The sequence below is a fragment of the Halyomorpha halys genome, unplaced genomic scaffold (genome assembly GCF_000696795.3).
Source record: "Halyomorpha halys isolate HHAL.00 unplaced genomic scaffold, Hhal_1.1 Scaffold147.1, whole genome shotgun sequence".
NCBI classification, from domain to species: domain Eukaryota; kingdom Metazoa; phylum Arthropoda; class Insecta; order Hemiptera; family Pentatomidae; genus Halyomorpha; species Halyomorpha halys.
The window spans coordinates 1,332,367-1,349,300 of NW_027116131.1; the positions used below are offsets into that span (position 1 = coordinate 1,332,367).

At 28.3% G+C, this 16,934-nt stretch overlaps 1 protein-coding gene and 1 long non-coding RNA gene across 3 annotated transcripts in view; one reads left to right on the forward strand and one right to left on the reverse strand.

Annotated features, from left to right (window-relative positions):
- The window catches only part of LOC106678594 (protein eva-1), a 124,641-nt gene that overhangs the window by 98,992 nt on the left and 8,715 nt on the right, over positions 1-16,934 (forward strand). The window contains exons 4-9 of one of the 2 annotated variants that reach the window (XM_014417185.2): positions 1,199-1,337; positions 6,220-6,369; positions 8,544-8,687; positions 8,844-9,023; positions 11,263-11,307; positions 15,227-15,370. In XM_014417185.2, the coding sequence (XP_014272671.1) occupies positions 1,199-1,337; positions 6,220-6,369; positions 8,544-8,687; positions 8,844-9,023; positions 11,263-11,307; positions 15,227-15,370 (802 nt within the window). The remainder of the gene's footprint in view (positions 1-1,198; positions 1,338-6,219; positions 6,370-8,543; positions 8,688-8,843; positions 9,024-11,262; positions 11,308-15,226; positions 15,371-16,934) is intronic. The other variant, XM_014417186.2, reaches the window with a different exon arrangement.
- Positions 3,664-5,285, reverse strand: LOC136797174 (uncharacterized). Its single transcript, XR_010845012.1, has 2 exons — positions 5,146-5,285; positions 3,664-3,863 (listed from the first exon to the last, which is right to left on the reverse strand). It is a non-coding gene; the product is annotated as an uncharacterized lncRNA (long non-coding RNA).

Here is a 16,934-nt window from a genome sequence, read left to right on the forward strand (position 1 = left end):
CTGTAATATTTCCATTTTACTCATGTCTATCATTTTCGTGTGTTATTTTGCCACTGAGCGATAGATATTGTCATCTCCTCGGACCATATTGGATGTAATTTTTTAAATGGATAATATAAAATTAAAATTAAATATAAACATATTTGCATTACCTCCTTTTTCTATAGACTAAGAAGACTTAGGGAGTATATTGATTTTGTGGTGCGCATAGAATGCACCTGTTTCTTTCTTCAACGCTTATAAATTAAAATTTTGTATTTTGTATATTTTGTGATCAATAATATTTTCAGTATTTATCGGAGACTCTGAAAAAACTGATGCTTTTTTCATAATTCATTAATTTATTTTTATAACTTTGAAATTCCATCTTTATATCATTCTGTTCATATTGTGTTTTAGCTTTATTGTTAATTGGGAAGTGAGGATGTTCTGTCAAGAAATCGAAACTTTTCTAATTTTTCACTTATTTTTTTATGTTTCGTTTTTTGGCCTGGTGCTGAAATCGGTGATAGCCTACCCTCGGCCAGAGTTGTTAGCAGCTCTCCAATTCACGATATTTACTATCCTTCAATTTGATTTTTTTTTTTTTTATGAAACGGTGCTATCAAAGCTTCGTAGTCTATTAATATATGAATATATGAGCTTTCCTTCGGTTCTTTCTTCAGTTGTTTTATCTTGTTAAATGCAAATTTAATTTTTCCTAAATGTTTCCTTTTTTCTATAATCCTTTGTTTTTCTAAATAGCTATTAAAGGGTATCATTACGGGTCTTGACTTTTTATTAATTTTTTCCCGAGCCTGTAACAGTTCTTAATCAAGTTTTCTGTTAAGCTAATATCGATGCTGGAGATTACTGACTTCACAATATCTACAGCATTTTCTGAAGTGGAATCATCTTTTTCAGGAAGACTGAACATTACTATATTATTTTTTTCTTTCTTTCTACTCTAAATAATTTATTCTCATAGTGATTAGTATTTCTTTCTCTTTCTGAATAAAGTAAAAAACTAAATCATCTTTAATTGAAACGTCTTTATATAATCAACATATATTAATTATAGCTTTACTGATTCTTATGTTAAGGATGTAAACAATAATTAGTATGATTCATAATAAAAACTTGAGATACATCTAAACTTAAATATTTGTAATTTGTTGTCAGTACAATTTTTCCTTGCAATATACTAACCTCGCAGTAGTATTCACTGTTACAGACTGCCGTGGAGAGATGCCAAAAGAAGAGGCACTGCAAACTGATGTCATCTTCCAACAACTACGGTATAGATCCATGTCCTGGTGTTCCAAAGCATCTACAGATTACTTTCAGTTGCAGACCTTGTAAGTATATGTGTAACATAATCGTGTGGGTGTGTGTTGTTTTTGTACGTATTGCTGACATTCCTAAAACTATTGAACCTAAAAACATGGCATGCTTGTATGAAGTGCACCATCAACACAAGCCAAGGTGCTACCTAACGTTAGAATGCAGGTTAATGAGGCTTGATGAGATGACCGTAAAATGTAAATATAAGAAGATGGTCAGGGTTGCGGTGAAAATGGTCTGGGCTGTTCAAAGCGATTGGTTAAACAACCTTAGTTTAAGACCTAGGTTTAAGACGTAAGTTTAACCTAAGTTTAAGACCTAGCTTTAACCTATCGCTTTGAACAGCCCTGCAAAGTGGGGGGAAACGAATTAAATAGTTATAAACTATTTGTTCTTATTTTGACCGTAACCCTGACCATCTTCTTATAATTAAACAATTCACTTGGTTTGGTTGTGTGAATTAAGTTAGATTCATAATTTTGAAGTGGGGCTATTGAATATGGTTTATTGATGCGTCGTTGTGCACTCACTTAGGTGGACGTTTATGTGGGTGGTGTCGTCCTCTCTCCTCTTATCTTCCTCTATCCCTCTACTTTCGCTCTAGGCACTTGTATCAAGTTAGGGAGCCGCTTCCTTGAGTTACTTCCACATAAAAATTGAATTCAAGAAAGAACTATGATAATTTTATGAATCTCACAGAAGGAAAATGGCGCCCTTCTCTCATTTGCCTTAAGTCATCGCTAGCTAGAGAGTGCTAATACTAATTATTACTAATAAGATGGATTATATTGCGGGAGTGGAACCCTCTTTACATCTTTCGTTTCTTAAACGAAACACCTGTTTTTGTCGAGAAATATTCGTTGATGCCGAACCCCCTTTAACTATTACCCTTTTTCGGAAATTTTTTTTTCATCATTAAGTAGTTTTGTGCTAATACATAATTTTAAAATTTATGTATGAAAATAAATACTTTTAAAACTAAAGATAAAAAGAAATAACAAGAAATATTATCCCACTTAATTAAGATATATATACATTGGACGATTATGATTTAAAGAAATATTTTGTTTCCAACGATTGTTGTCAATATAATTGTTAAATTATAATATTAAAGATATAAATCAAAAATGTAGTAATAATGTGGACATTTCAGATAGGATAAGTTTCCATGTAAAATTATAACAAATCAAGGGCAAAATTTAATATTGAGGATAAAACAAACGAGGAAACTAAAGAAAAGGCAAAGTAAACCTTATGATCGGCAAAAGATAAATTAAAAAAGAAATAAAGATTATAAAAAAGTTTAACAAGAATTTAACAAAATATAGAAATTAGAGATAAGGTGCCAGAACACTGTATTTATACAAACATTCAAAAAAAATATTTTCATTTTATTTTAGTTGTTAGTAAAATATATTTGTCAATCTATTATGTAACAGATGTTATAAAAAACAAAACGAATCAACTCTCGGTTGTTAATATTTACACTGCATATGTAAAAATAATACCTACGGGTCACAATTATTGTGTGCACATACTCCATGTGTCCTCAATGTCTATGTGTGCTCAAGTGACTCATCAGTCTTAGTAGCCAAAAGTCTGGCCATCTTCATCGTCCTAATCACTTCTTCTCACTACGGCGGGTGGACTGGGTTGGTTCATCCTCCAAGAGGACAAGGTGGTGGGACGAACCCCCTATTTTGAATATACCTCCACCAGGACATAAACAGCCTACCCACAGCAGGGGCCCCATTAATCATCCACGGTGACATAAAAACATTTTTTTTTATAATTTTAGTTAATTTCATTTTTTTCCCAGTGTATATTTTATTTTCAAATGGTTTCATTTTATTATGTTCAATTATTTAAAATACAACAATAACAAATTCGAAAGTTCATTTCTTTTATTTTTATTACTGTTAACAGTTGGACTAGCAAAGGTTCCTTTTGAACCTCTACCCGCCGTAAAACTAGTAATGACCTGAAGAAAACAAAATAATTTATACATGAACAATACATACCTCACAAATAAGAAAATAATGCATTTGATTACATTAACTATCATAAGGTATTACATTGGGCATTTTATGTCACGCCTGTATATTAGAGAAAGTAATTAAAGAGAAGTGATGTGGCATGACTTTATTTATTTTTTAATATTATTCTACTTGTATCTGTAATTAGGGCACCTCAATTATCAGGTAATTGTGATGATATTTAAAACTAATTTTTAATAAATGGTTTATTATCCCTTTATAAAAAACATTACAATTACATAATATCTATAATATTAATATGTTATAAAATGCACACATATATATAAATAAATAATATTGAATATACAGAGTTAATATTTTATATTTGTACAGAAAAGCTCCTTTTTATATTATTCCTTTTTAGCACCGTGGCTTGAAGAAGACATTATTTATTTACGTTGTTAAGTGGAGACCCACTCTTCGTAGATGGCCAAAGGAAACACTTGATGCTGGACACATCTCCTCTTAATCTCTTAGTTTAACATTTGGCAAATACAAGGTGTCCTTGAAAACATTAACCACTTGCATATTTTGTATACTATCGATAATATCATGATTAATTTCATATCTTAATATATTAAATAATATAATAGTTGAAATGTTTTTTAGTGGTGCATTTGATTTTGCTAATTCCTATAAAACATCTAAATGAGACTTCCAATAGCTGTGTATATATTTTATGACAGATCCTAATCGACAATAAAATTATACGCTAATTAAAATTTAAATTGATCGTCTTCTTCGTATATTTTGAATAAACAGAGTAAACCGTTTTTAAAAATATAAATATGTTTACTCACAAACTTAGCCCACAATCATAAACGTATAAAGAATAAAAGAAATGTCTATTCTCCTGCAGAATGATTTATAATTAGAACTATTTATTCAAAATTAATTTACCAGCATGCATCATCCTAACTTTCCCAATTTGAATGTTCCATTCTTTCTAACTGGAAGGATCTGGTCGATGTTTTAAACTAGCTTATTTAATATTGTATCGAGAAATTTTAGCGCGCAGCAGACAATTTAATAAGATGAAACGTTTATAATGAACTGTAATAAACTTTTTTTGTATGCAGAGAGATTTGGCTTAATAACTGTTATGTATTTAAGATTTTGGACTTAACGGCGCATTTGACACAAATTACTTGAAAATCTGGAAAAAAGTTGTTTAGAATTAATAGCTGATTGATTTAAAAGCTGATTGATGAAAAATTCCCTAAATAGTTTTTATAGACTATAGCAAAGAACAGGAAGGTTTGGCAACATTGCATATCATAGCAATTGCAGGCGCTAATTCCATTCTCGCGGGGTTTTTTTTCTAAATTTTCAAAATTAATCATTTATGTTTCGAATACTACTTTAACAGCAGAACGGTCTCTTCTCGTTCCATTAATTCCATGTCGTAGCCTTAGACTATAGCTAGACCACACCACCTTAGCTGGACTCATATCAACACCTTATAATGTCACAAGGCAATCAAAGGGAGAAGACAGTAAAGTATACATAATTCATTTATTTCGTGTATTATATATGAAGTACTAATTTTATTTTAATGAAGAGTACGAAAAAAAAGAAACTATTTTACCATTCAATCCATAATCAATGGAATTAACCACGGGTTAGTATATACTAACTTAATTGGGTCCTATAATCAACACCTTATAAAGCCACGAGACAATTCAAGGGAGATGATGCATAGTAATCTTGGATTATATATGTACTAAAAATCTTTTATATTTTTATGAGGGTTACGAGAAAAAAAAAGATATTATTTTAGACTTACTTTTAAATGTGGAACTTGAATAAGAACAACGCCTATGTATGATCTAGTAGCCTAGAGATTGTACTAATAGCGTATATGAATATGTAGCGTCTGATAATTTACATGTTTAATCATTTAAATCGTGTGTTATTTGTAACCTGTATTTTTTCAATATTAACATATGACACAATTGTTAAATTGCATCTTATGATATTTCCAAATGTTAATAATGTTTCTATATAAGGTTGACAAGAAATATAAAGTGTTTTAATGTTTCCCATTTAATTATATAGAATTATCGTCGATATTTAGGAAGATAATTCTATATTATTAAATGAGAAAACATTAAAAAAATATATTTCTTGTCAAGCTTATGTAGAATTTTTAACTTGAAATATCATAAGAAGCAATTTAACTATCATATCATATGTTAATATTGACAAAAGGTAGGTTACAGAAAACACACGATTTAAATGATTAAACATATAAATGATAAGACATTACAAATACTACTGAAGTAAATACACATACAAAAATATTCGAATTGTTAGGAACAAATCATTGTTTTGATTTGTCGTATCAAAAGGGAAGAGTTCGCGTAAATCAGCATAAATGAATAAATGTCAATACTGCAATGTGATGTATTTTTGGCTAAATTAGTAAAATAAATTTCATTTACCAATGAAATAGAAGTATTGTTAATACTGTTAATGTTGTAAGTTGATTAAGTCAGGTACTTCTCAAATGTTTTGTGATGTAATATTGAACTAAAATTGGTATTGTCCTTTCATTAATTTTTTTTTTGTGATGTATACATATATGATTCGCCACTGTTTGTAATGTATACATATATGATTCGCCTCACTTTTGTTATGTATACATATATGATTCGCCACTGTTTTGTGATGTATAAAATATGATTCGCCTCTGTTTTGTGATGTATACAATATGATTTGCCTCTGTTTTGTGATGTATACAATATGATTCGCCTCTGTTTGTGATGTATACATATATGAGTCGCCTCTGTTTGTGATGTATACATATATGATTCGCCTCTGTTTGTGATGTATACATATATGATTCGCCTGTTCCTAGATGAGTTCCGAAGCAAGACAGCCTGCGAGAACGAGATGGTGCACCTACAGTGCGGCCCCAATTCCAGGCTGGCCATATACTCAGCCTCCTACGGCAGGACTCAGTACGAGAGCTTACAATGTCCTCAGCCCCAGGGTGTACCTGAAGAAAGTGAGATACTAATATTTTTATCTGAGCATTTTCATGTTATAATAAACAAAATTACAGTTGAAATACATCTTAAGAAGATAACAACGGTTTAAACTTTCACAAAAGCAATAAAATTAAACAAATAACATTTCCTTTTTCGATTAACTTTTTTATGCTTCCTTTAATTTTTAGCCTGTGTACAGAACATGCCGAATTGCTTAACCAAAACTGACATTCACCGCATCCATGCTTAAACAATTCTTAATTTTGGAAGATCGAGTAGGATCTTTATAAAACGTTGCAGATTATTTCGTTAAGAATCAAATTCCTCAGACGGGCATAGGCGTAGCAACTTAATTTAGATTTGATTTTAACCAATGATTTGGAGCCCACTCATGAATATGAAAAATCAACTGCTAAAATTACTGAACTAAATTTTTTTTAAAATCGTCAAAACTAAAACTAAATTCATACAAAAACCTACTAAATCCATATTAATATGTAAATATTTACAGTTCAACAAGATAAAATGCATTTACAAATCCATAAACAGTTTCATTCCAAAATTTTACGACTAATATTAAAAGCCAATAGTAAACACTTGTCTCTGTATACCGACTTACAGAAACTATCAAACAACACATGCGATCATTGTTTCCGACTTGGTGATTCCCTAGTGCCTCAGTACTCCCTTACACTCCTTGCCTTTGATCATGGATGGGACAATCACTTGACGTCTTCCTGTCTTTAATACTTCCTGTTAGCTATGTATAGTTCTCCTGGAGATACGGTGAGCTTCTCATTACTTCCTTTGTTAATCAAAAGGAAGTGCTATGTAATGGTATAGTTAGTTAGTTGCTTTGAATCATAGAGACCGAAACAACTGCTTGGATTCTTTGTTGAAGATAGATAGGACTAGATGTTGTTATATTTTCTAGTCCCAATTATCTATATATTAATTACGGTCGTATCCATTTCACATCAAAACATTATTGCTACTAGGTTTCCAAGCCAGAAAAACAAAATACAAAAAAAAATTATTGATCTTTTTAAAATATAACAAATAATTATAAACTCTTAAATGCTCGGTATATATAATAAATTATTACCAAAATAAAAAATAACACAAAAATATAATTAAAAAAATGAGGTTTACATTCAAATAGTAAAATTTCGGCAACCTTCAAGATAATAAATATTTACAATTCAACTCCAATAATTTACTTTTTTATTAGAATCAGATTAAAATTACATTATGAAAGAGCCTGTGATAGTTTAAATTCCAATTAGTTTTATTTTTCTTAATATTTGTATCATTAGTTCAAGAAAAGCTATCTTTTAATAGATCACTGATATAGTTTCCATTAAAATTTTTTATGGATACATAAAATAAAAAAAATATGAAGAAAATGGTCAGAGGTGCAATCAAAAGAAAAATAAAATAGTTAACCACTATTTATTTGCCGACGTTTTGACCCACTTTGTAGAGCTTCATCAGGGATAAAAAAGTACAAAAAGAACTGAAAATATTTTGACGTAGTAGGATAATAAGATACAAAAATGGTAATTAAATAAGGTTAAATTATGTAAAACTAAGAGAAAAGAAAATTATATACAAATAAAAGAAAAGAAGAAATAGAATAGCATTAATATCAAATAGACAATGGTAAAAATATATTTTAAAAAATACGTTAACTATTAGGTTAAAAATAAACAGGAGACGTAATAACACGTAAAAATAGAAAAGTATATATGAGAAAACAAAATTAAGAAACTAAAGGACGGAAAATAAAGAAGTAAATTGAGATTAAATAAAGATAGAGAAAGGATAAATAAAAATAAAATAAATAATAATAATGAATGAGTTTTTTTTTTTTTTTTTAAATTGATAGATTTATTTATTGATAGATATTACAATCTGCCACACAGTTGTGGGCAATAGGTAATATATGAATGAGTAAAGAACAAATTTGATTTTCAAATTAATCAATAAATCTGATTGCAATATTAAACGAATATAACAATTTTTCTAAAGTTTGACTTTTCGCGTTGATTGAGAAACCAATTTTTCTATCATGAAGTAGAAAACTGAACAATTTTATGTTACTGATATATTCAACTATGTCAATATAAAATATTACTATTAACATTTTATTATAGAAAAATGATAATATTCTCTTTCTCTTCCCACCTAGCCTGTTTAGCAAGCTACGCCACTGAGACAGTGATCAATATGTGCCATGGAAAGCGAAGATGTACATTGTCCGTGGACTCAAGTACTTTCGGTAATCCTTGCAAGAAGGAGTCCAGAATGTACCTTAAGGTCGTCTTTACTTGCGGTATGTATTTCTGCAGTTTTTCCTCTGTCTTAATACAATATTTTTTCTTAAGATCTTATTCAAGTAAAAAAAATAAATGAGAAAATAATGAGTTGATACCTTCGAAATAGAAAGGAAATACCAGAATGTTTTTCTATGTTACTCTTTTCCTTTTAGTGCCCAGGAAGGTCTTGCTCCCAAAGTACGAACAAGGACAGGAGGAAGACGAGGCTCTGGAACCGGCAGACGAATGGGTAGATTACGATGAAGAGGAATTGGCCGCTCCCAACACGATTGGACAACACAACATCAGCACTGCTGCTAATGAGTCTGTGACCTTACACCACAACAGAGGAGGTAGCATTTGGTCAAAGTAATGACCTACTGAGTTTTTTGTGATATTTTTATTAACTCGGCTGATTTTCGTTAACTTTCTTTACTTCAATAAAAACACCATATTTACTGTAGTTTTCCAAAACTATGGAAATAGGTGTTTCAGCACAATTTAGATAACTATGATGATTTTTCAGAAAGATTTCAAATCCCAAACATAAATTGGTTCAATTACTTATATTCATATAAAAACATTTATTTTTTTTTTAGTTTTTTACAAAAAAGGAACCTAAATACTACAATAAACTTTTCCTCACTTAAGCCCCCGAATTCAAATTTTAAATTTTAGATATTTCCTGACTAGCCGTTGTTGAAATTATAGCGTTTGATTGCTTGTTAGCTGAAAGGTTTGCAGTTTCATAATTTGTCATTTGAAAGACGTAATCTTTTTGTTTCACTAAAGATAGTAGTTTTACTTAATTGCTGTCCCCAAATGAACATCTTTTCCTCATTTTTATTTGTTTTTCGCCAGTGAACAACGTTTGTTTACTCAAACTAGTGCTCATATTTTATTTTTTCTCTCTCTCACTATAGAAAAACACTGACGCAGTTACTTTAATCAAGATTTGTTGGGTTCGAACCGTAGGTAACCGTGAAATGCTAGATTTCTTTGAAAAACTCATTACCCAACTTGAAAAAAGTCAGGGAAAGAGGTTTTAAGTTTATTTGGTCAAGAATAAACAGCAACACAAGTAATTAGTGTTGGAAAATGGGTGGCAAAGCTATTAAAACATTAAAGGTTCAACTCGTTGCAAGTAACCTGTGCATATAGCAATGCATTTGCTTAAGATTTATAGTAAACGATTTTAATGTAATTTCAATTTTCGAAAATCTCAATATCAGGATGGTCCATTTATTAGAATATTTTCATGTTTAAAAAAAATGTTAAAAAAAATTAACGTTTGCAAAACAAAGTGTTACTTCGACGATACTCCTAAAATTCAAAGTGTTATCAATATCTTATTAAAAACTGTTTGAGCAAACAAAGGTTTCTAGTACACGATTTAGTCGAGTTAAAGTAAGGAATACTGTAAGCTAAAGATTTAAATATCCAAGATATGTATCCAGTTACATTTTATCGATAGTTTCCAAATATATCTTTAAAAGTATCTATATTTCAGTATATTGGACCAAGATATTTTTTATCTTTGAACGAAAAAGAGAAGAGGGTTCACATTGAATTGAAATATATGGATTACCCTAATAGAATAAAGGGGATTATATCAATAGATTGACAACTTATGGATTTGTAATAATAAGAAAAAAATGAATGTTTACATATTATTTATCAAAAATTTAAATATCAAATTATAAACATTTGTAAAAAAACATTACAAGCAACTAGAAAAAAAGTTAATCCTATGGTTAAAGAAAAATATACAAAGGTTAGGAAGAAAATCAATATTAAATGAATAATTTAAAACTAAACTAATTTTATTACTCAGGAGATCTTATTTATTTATTGTCTATTACTTACATCATAAAAGACTTATAAATAAAAACGAGAGAAGCATGAAATTAATTACTAAACATTACCAAATTAAAAGAAAATTAAGGAAACAAATCAAAATTGAATCATGTAAATGAAACTTATAAAATTTATGATTACCACATTCATTAAAAAACTTATTTCTGTTAGAAAAACATTGATTAAATCAGTTCTTCTCAGATGGTGAGTTTATAAATACTCTTTCAATATTGTTTGTATATTTATTTAATTCTTTTAAGAACGAATAATTGATACTCAAATTTTAATATAGATATCACAATATTTTACCATGATCTATAATATACGCTAATTCAATTTATATAGAGCAATTTATATCAGTCTGTTACTGAAAATTTTATTAATACCGTAAGTTTACTTTTGTTTCAGGACCTAAAAAAGACTTTATTATGATTTTTTTTTTAGTTATGTATTAATTATTCATTTAAAAAAAATCTTTATGACTCTAAAGCCCATTAGCTATTCACGTAGTATTATTTTAAAAGAATGTGTCTCAGAATAAATAAATAATATATTATTGATTTAAAATAAGAAACCTTCAAATATTTTTTAATTTGCCATTATCTTTTCATTATTATGCTAAAATCAAATTAATGATTTTCTCTTTTTTAATTTTAAAGAATTTTCTGTATAAATAAATAATTATATTATCAAGAATTATAGTAAATTCGAAACCTAATCTTCAGTTTTTCCCAGGTTACATTCCTACTTCTGAACCAGATGAAGAGGATACGTCTGCAGGTATATATATTATTTCAATTAAAACAACTCATTATGGCTTTTGCACCGCAATGCTTACTGGACGCACATAACACATAACATACAATATTTATGTTTTGGGTTCAGAATGAGCCTTGCTTAAAGAATGTTGTCGCTTTAAAATCAATTTTGATCTTGGTTAAATGATTTTATATTATTTTAAATTATGGAAACAAATATAAGATATAGATGCTCACTTTATTTTTGTACTCGTACAAAGTTACATTATGCATTTGCTAATGTTAATTTGAATTAAATAATTCTAATTAATCTAGCATTTCTTAGTCCCGATAAACCTAAGCTATTCACATTTCACTCATAGTTTGGTTCTTATTAAAAATAGTTTTTTAAATTAAATTCTTAACCATTTTCAACTGTTTGCAAGATAGTGCACATTGATAATACTATTTTATATTACTGATGTAATGTTTTGTTTTGAAAGTAATCTTCCCTTAGAATAAAATAGTTGATAAATAATTTGTTTATCATCTTTACATAAACGCTGTAGAATAAGTGTAAATATCCCAGTGAGGTAAGTATTTAATTTTAAAAAAAAATTTAAATTCAAATTATTTTAATTGTTAAAAATTATAATTCTACCTTATTTTAATCATTAAAAATTATAAATCTACCCTATTTTGATTATTTAAAATTATAAATTTAACTTATTTTAATTTTGAAAAAATTATAAATCTACCTTTTTTTAATTACCTAAAATTCATTTTAATTGTCATATTTAATTATTTAACTAACTTACATATTTTAATTATTCTGTTTATAAATTTATTATATTTTTTTTTCTAATTCTTATTTCTTCTATGTTTGTAAATATTACATTCTTAATTAAATGTTTGCATGAATAATTCTAAAGCATGAAACTAGTATTTTTTTTGTATAATTGTTTTTTAATTTAATATACATAAAATATATAAAGCAATAATCATATAGTAATAATAAAATATTATTATCGTACCTAATATTAAGTTACAATGGTATTAAAATATTTTAAGGATTATAATATTTTTTTATTCAAACTCTAAAGAGCTCATAAATGTAAATGTTTACTAAATTCACGTTTTATTTTGTTTGTATTACGACATTTTGTTATATATTCATCAATTTTTGGACTAATTTTGCTTTGAATTTTAACATTTTTTCTTCTTAAGAAGTTTTAGATCAGACAAAGAAGTATAGTCATAATATCTTTCTTTCAAATTAATAACAAATTTAAATTTGAAAATTAAGTTGCCCGCAATAGATGAAGTGAACTTTGTTACTGAGCTTACGTTGGTCTTCTCTCTAAACTTGAGATAGAGTTTAAGGAGTTGCTTAAGTAACGGACCATCAAAATGTTACACTTGAAAATAAATGTCAGACTGGAAAAATAATTTGGGAGTAAATAGTAAGAACGTACTTATTAATCAATTATTATCTGTTGAAAAAAGGATTTGTAAAAACCTAAAATGATAAAAATTATGTTGAACTTTATTATACCATTGATTGAGAGTAATTATTAAAATAAAGCAGTTGAAAAGATACTCAGATATGGGACTTTTCAGCTGTACCCCAAAACAATCTCGTTTTAACAATTTTATAGTAAAAAATCTGTTATGGGCGATCCTTGCATAAGCTAAGTTTTAAAAAATACTTTCATATTATTTATTCTGATGTTTGTAATAATAATATTTTGATGACATCTCCCAAACTCCAATGGAACTTAATTATAAAATCCACCAAATACAGTTATTGTAAATGTCGCAGGGAGATGATAAAATATGGATCTGATCTAATCCCTAAGGTAGATTATGAATTCTATATGAAATAATTTCACTAAAGAAAGTAAGTTATTTAATCAAATCTCTTACTGTTTAGAGAAAAGATGAAATTATATTTTTCAGATATTGAAAGTGTTTGTTCTGTAAACGATGCATAATTAAATACAAATGCAATAATAGTCACTGAAACACAATTATTTATACAAAAGTAATTAACAAAAGAAATAAATATATTAGCTGATATTTTTAAAAAACAAAAAGGATATTTTTAGAGAATGTAAATAATAAATAATAAAGTTCATTCATTTTTAATAAAACACGTTGTCGAATTGTGGCATCTCGAGTGACAAAGTACATATCGCTTTTTACAAACACATATTTTTCATCTTTTTACTAAACTAGTTTAAGGATTTGACCTACCATAATTATTTTCTTTAAGGTAATCACCCCACAGAGCTGTTGTTTTAACTTTTATCAACTTAATTTGAATGTACTTTTGTTTTTAAAATTTATGTAGTGTGCAATATTACATATTACTTCGAACCGAGCTCTACTCCCCCCACCACCACTTGTGGAGGAAAGAGCAAGACTCCAGAGGATCCCGGCTTTTCTCTCTCTACATCGCCACTCGTATTAATGTAATTTTGATCAAATATCCATATTATAATAATAGTAATTAATGAACTAGAACATTACTTCAGTCATTGGATGATTATTCTGAACATTGAAAAATGCACTTCAAATGTTTTTACTCTCAGACGCCCACCAGTCCCACCACAACTGATCCTGATGAAAGGTAAAAATCTAAAATGGAATCCTGCCAGAGAAACAGTAAGATACTTGGGAATTCTTATCTTATCCACCTTATCTAGATCCACTATATCAATATCAAATTGACACAAACCTACGCAATGTTAGCAATGTTATATTCTATCCTAAACAGAAAATCCAAATTAAAATTATAAACAGCTATTCTTATTTTAAAACAATTCTCAGGCCACTGTTAATAAATGGCTGTGAAGTTTGGGGAGCGGCATCCTTTACGAAAAGGATACAATCTTTCTAAAATGAAGTGTAATAAGAATTGCAGTGGTTTGTAAGAAACATCCGATTGCATCGGGAATCACAAATAAAGACAATAGAGGATTACATAAAAAAGAGTTCATGAAGTTCCACTCCCAGTTACCTATAGTTAAAGGAGCAGAGCCCTATAACTTGGGAAACCCAACCATAACCCGAAGACTGAAGCCTAGGCTGCTGCAGCACATCCTATTATAAATGCTATATTTATCAGTCCTGTTATTGTCACTCTAAAATTTTATTTTATCTTAATTTATTTTTTTCTCTTTATTCTTTTTCTTAAATTCACTTTCATTTTTTTCTATTAGAAGTCAATTATTTATTATTTTAATATCCATAAATGCCATTATTGTTTTTATTAACGTTACGTTTATCTTTTATTAAGAATTTAATTTATTTATTTTATGGGTGTCTTTTGTATGAGACTACCTCCCACATAATCAATTGTTAAAAAAAAATGTACCTCTTACATTAACCATGTAATACCCACCTTGCCGATCTGGTATTAAAATAATAATAATAATAAAAATATATATTTTCATCATCTCCCTACAACTTTTACATCACATTATTGAATTAAGTTTAATTGTTGGTATACTATATCGGCTATTGTAATGTTCTAAAAAAAGCAATGAATAACTTATACTGTTTCTGCTTGTGTGTTGTGGTATAAGGGATCTTTTGTATTGTCTATTTTGTTTTTGTTTTTTTTAGTGGAGGAAAAATCTTTATAATCTTTTGCGACTAAAACTGCATAACTTGTGAGATTGCTAACCAATACAAAATCATCTCTCACTGTTCGTCATTACCACACCATGAAATTGCTGTCATGCATTATTTCGCTAGATCTGTAAAATCCATCTCGTAAAATCCTCACCATATTCATGTATACCCAATGTATAAAATATTCCCTCACGTTTAGTTTCTAGCCGAAATGGTTACACTCCTCGCACTGTAACACCTGCAAATGTAAATAACACCCGGTGTTGGAAATTTTTATGATTCCTTATGAACTTAAGTATCCCATTAAACGAATAAATGCACAGGTAAAGTGCGCAGAGAGGACAGGCACCTAGAACTTGAGAGCAATGAAACCATCAATTGTACACTGACTGTTGTCACAGAAGACGTAAGTCTCAGGGTCATCAACTTCATCTCTGAGTGGATGTTGGTCTTCAACTTCTTGGCAAGTAAGTCTTTCGGAAAATCGCTCAAGAAAACGATGCTCGAATCGGAACTTAGGAATATATTTTTAAAACAACTTATCTTATCGTTAACACAATCTCGTAACATTATAAAAATACAGAATTTATCATTAGAAGGATATATAGGGTAAAAAAATAATCCCGTGATATATATAATAACAAGATCCATTTATGTAAGTTTTAATGATACTTTTAAGCTACTTTGAGAAAGACTTAAGTATATTTATGAATTCAGGCTTAAGGCTGTTCATTAATTCAGGAAGTTGTTTCAGCTTTAGCAAATGTGCTTTAAAGTTTGAAATATAACTTCCCATAAAAATGTAATAAAAATTCGGATATGCTAATTGAAAACGAAACACTACTCACAAACATTAATGTTTGGTATTTATAAATTTTATGACATAATTAATTTCTTGTAAATTAAGACATTATTGTAGAATTTAATTATTTAAATAAATCTTAACAGTACGGTTTCATTTTAAATATAATGGGTATTGTTTATTTCTATACAATCGTATAAGAATTTTATTTGTGTAACTTTTTAGAATAGAATTTTGCCTGTGAGTGGAAATTAACCTTCAAATAACGTAATAAATACATTTAAATCATATAATTATATGATAGATATAAAAGGTATAGAATGTATTCAATAACTTATACTGATAAAACAAACCAATAAGAAATAACCTGCTTTCTTATTGATTTTCAATTTCTCTCCTAATATAGTTCTTTATAAAATAGTTGTACTTTCTTTAAATGCCCTACTGTCCTAAAATAATAATCTTATATAATGAAATGCGAAATTTCACTAAAAATCGTTAATGTTTTTTTAATTTTTAGGATAGTAATGATAAGCAGAACAGTTTTATTCTGTTTTATGTAGCAGAATGTTGACAAAAAATAAGTAATAGATAAACAAATATATATAATAAAACATATTTCTTATACTATCACTAAAATATACATTTCTTAAAAGGCAGAGTTGATGGAAAAATAAACTTTTCACAGATGTACAAATTTTATTTATTTATTTTTTTGAAGGGGTAAATATTACTGAAAAAACTCATTGAAAAACACTCAGTTAATATTAAATTCATTGAAGTGTAACCAAATTTAACATATCGTATTTACAAATGCGTTGGTGTGTATAGTAAAGAAAAATAAAATCCAATTCTCGTATGCCATTCAATTAAACCTGCTGTCGGAAAAACTCCTCGTTTTCCTGAAGTGCTTTGTTTATTGTTTTGGCCTCTCATCATACTTAATTGACTCTGACACTCACTTCATTTACAGGTATATTTATTAATAAATATTAGAATACATACTGTGGAAATAATATACTTCAGTAAGTATAAGAGAATATACATAAAGAGATTGTAATTCGTGATTTCAGTCAAAATAAATGTAAGGTGATCAGAAGTATATTGGATCTTAAACGATTTCTTGTTCAGAAATAAGAAAATCTTCATAGAAAGAAAAACAATATTCAAAAAACGTTTGCTGCCCGACTGTATTGGCTATTAAACACATAACATACTTAAATCTAGTC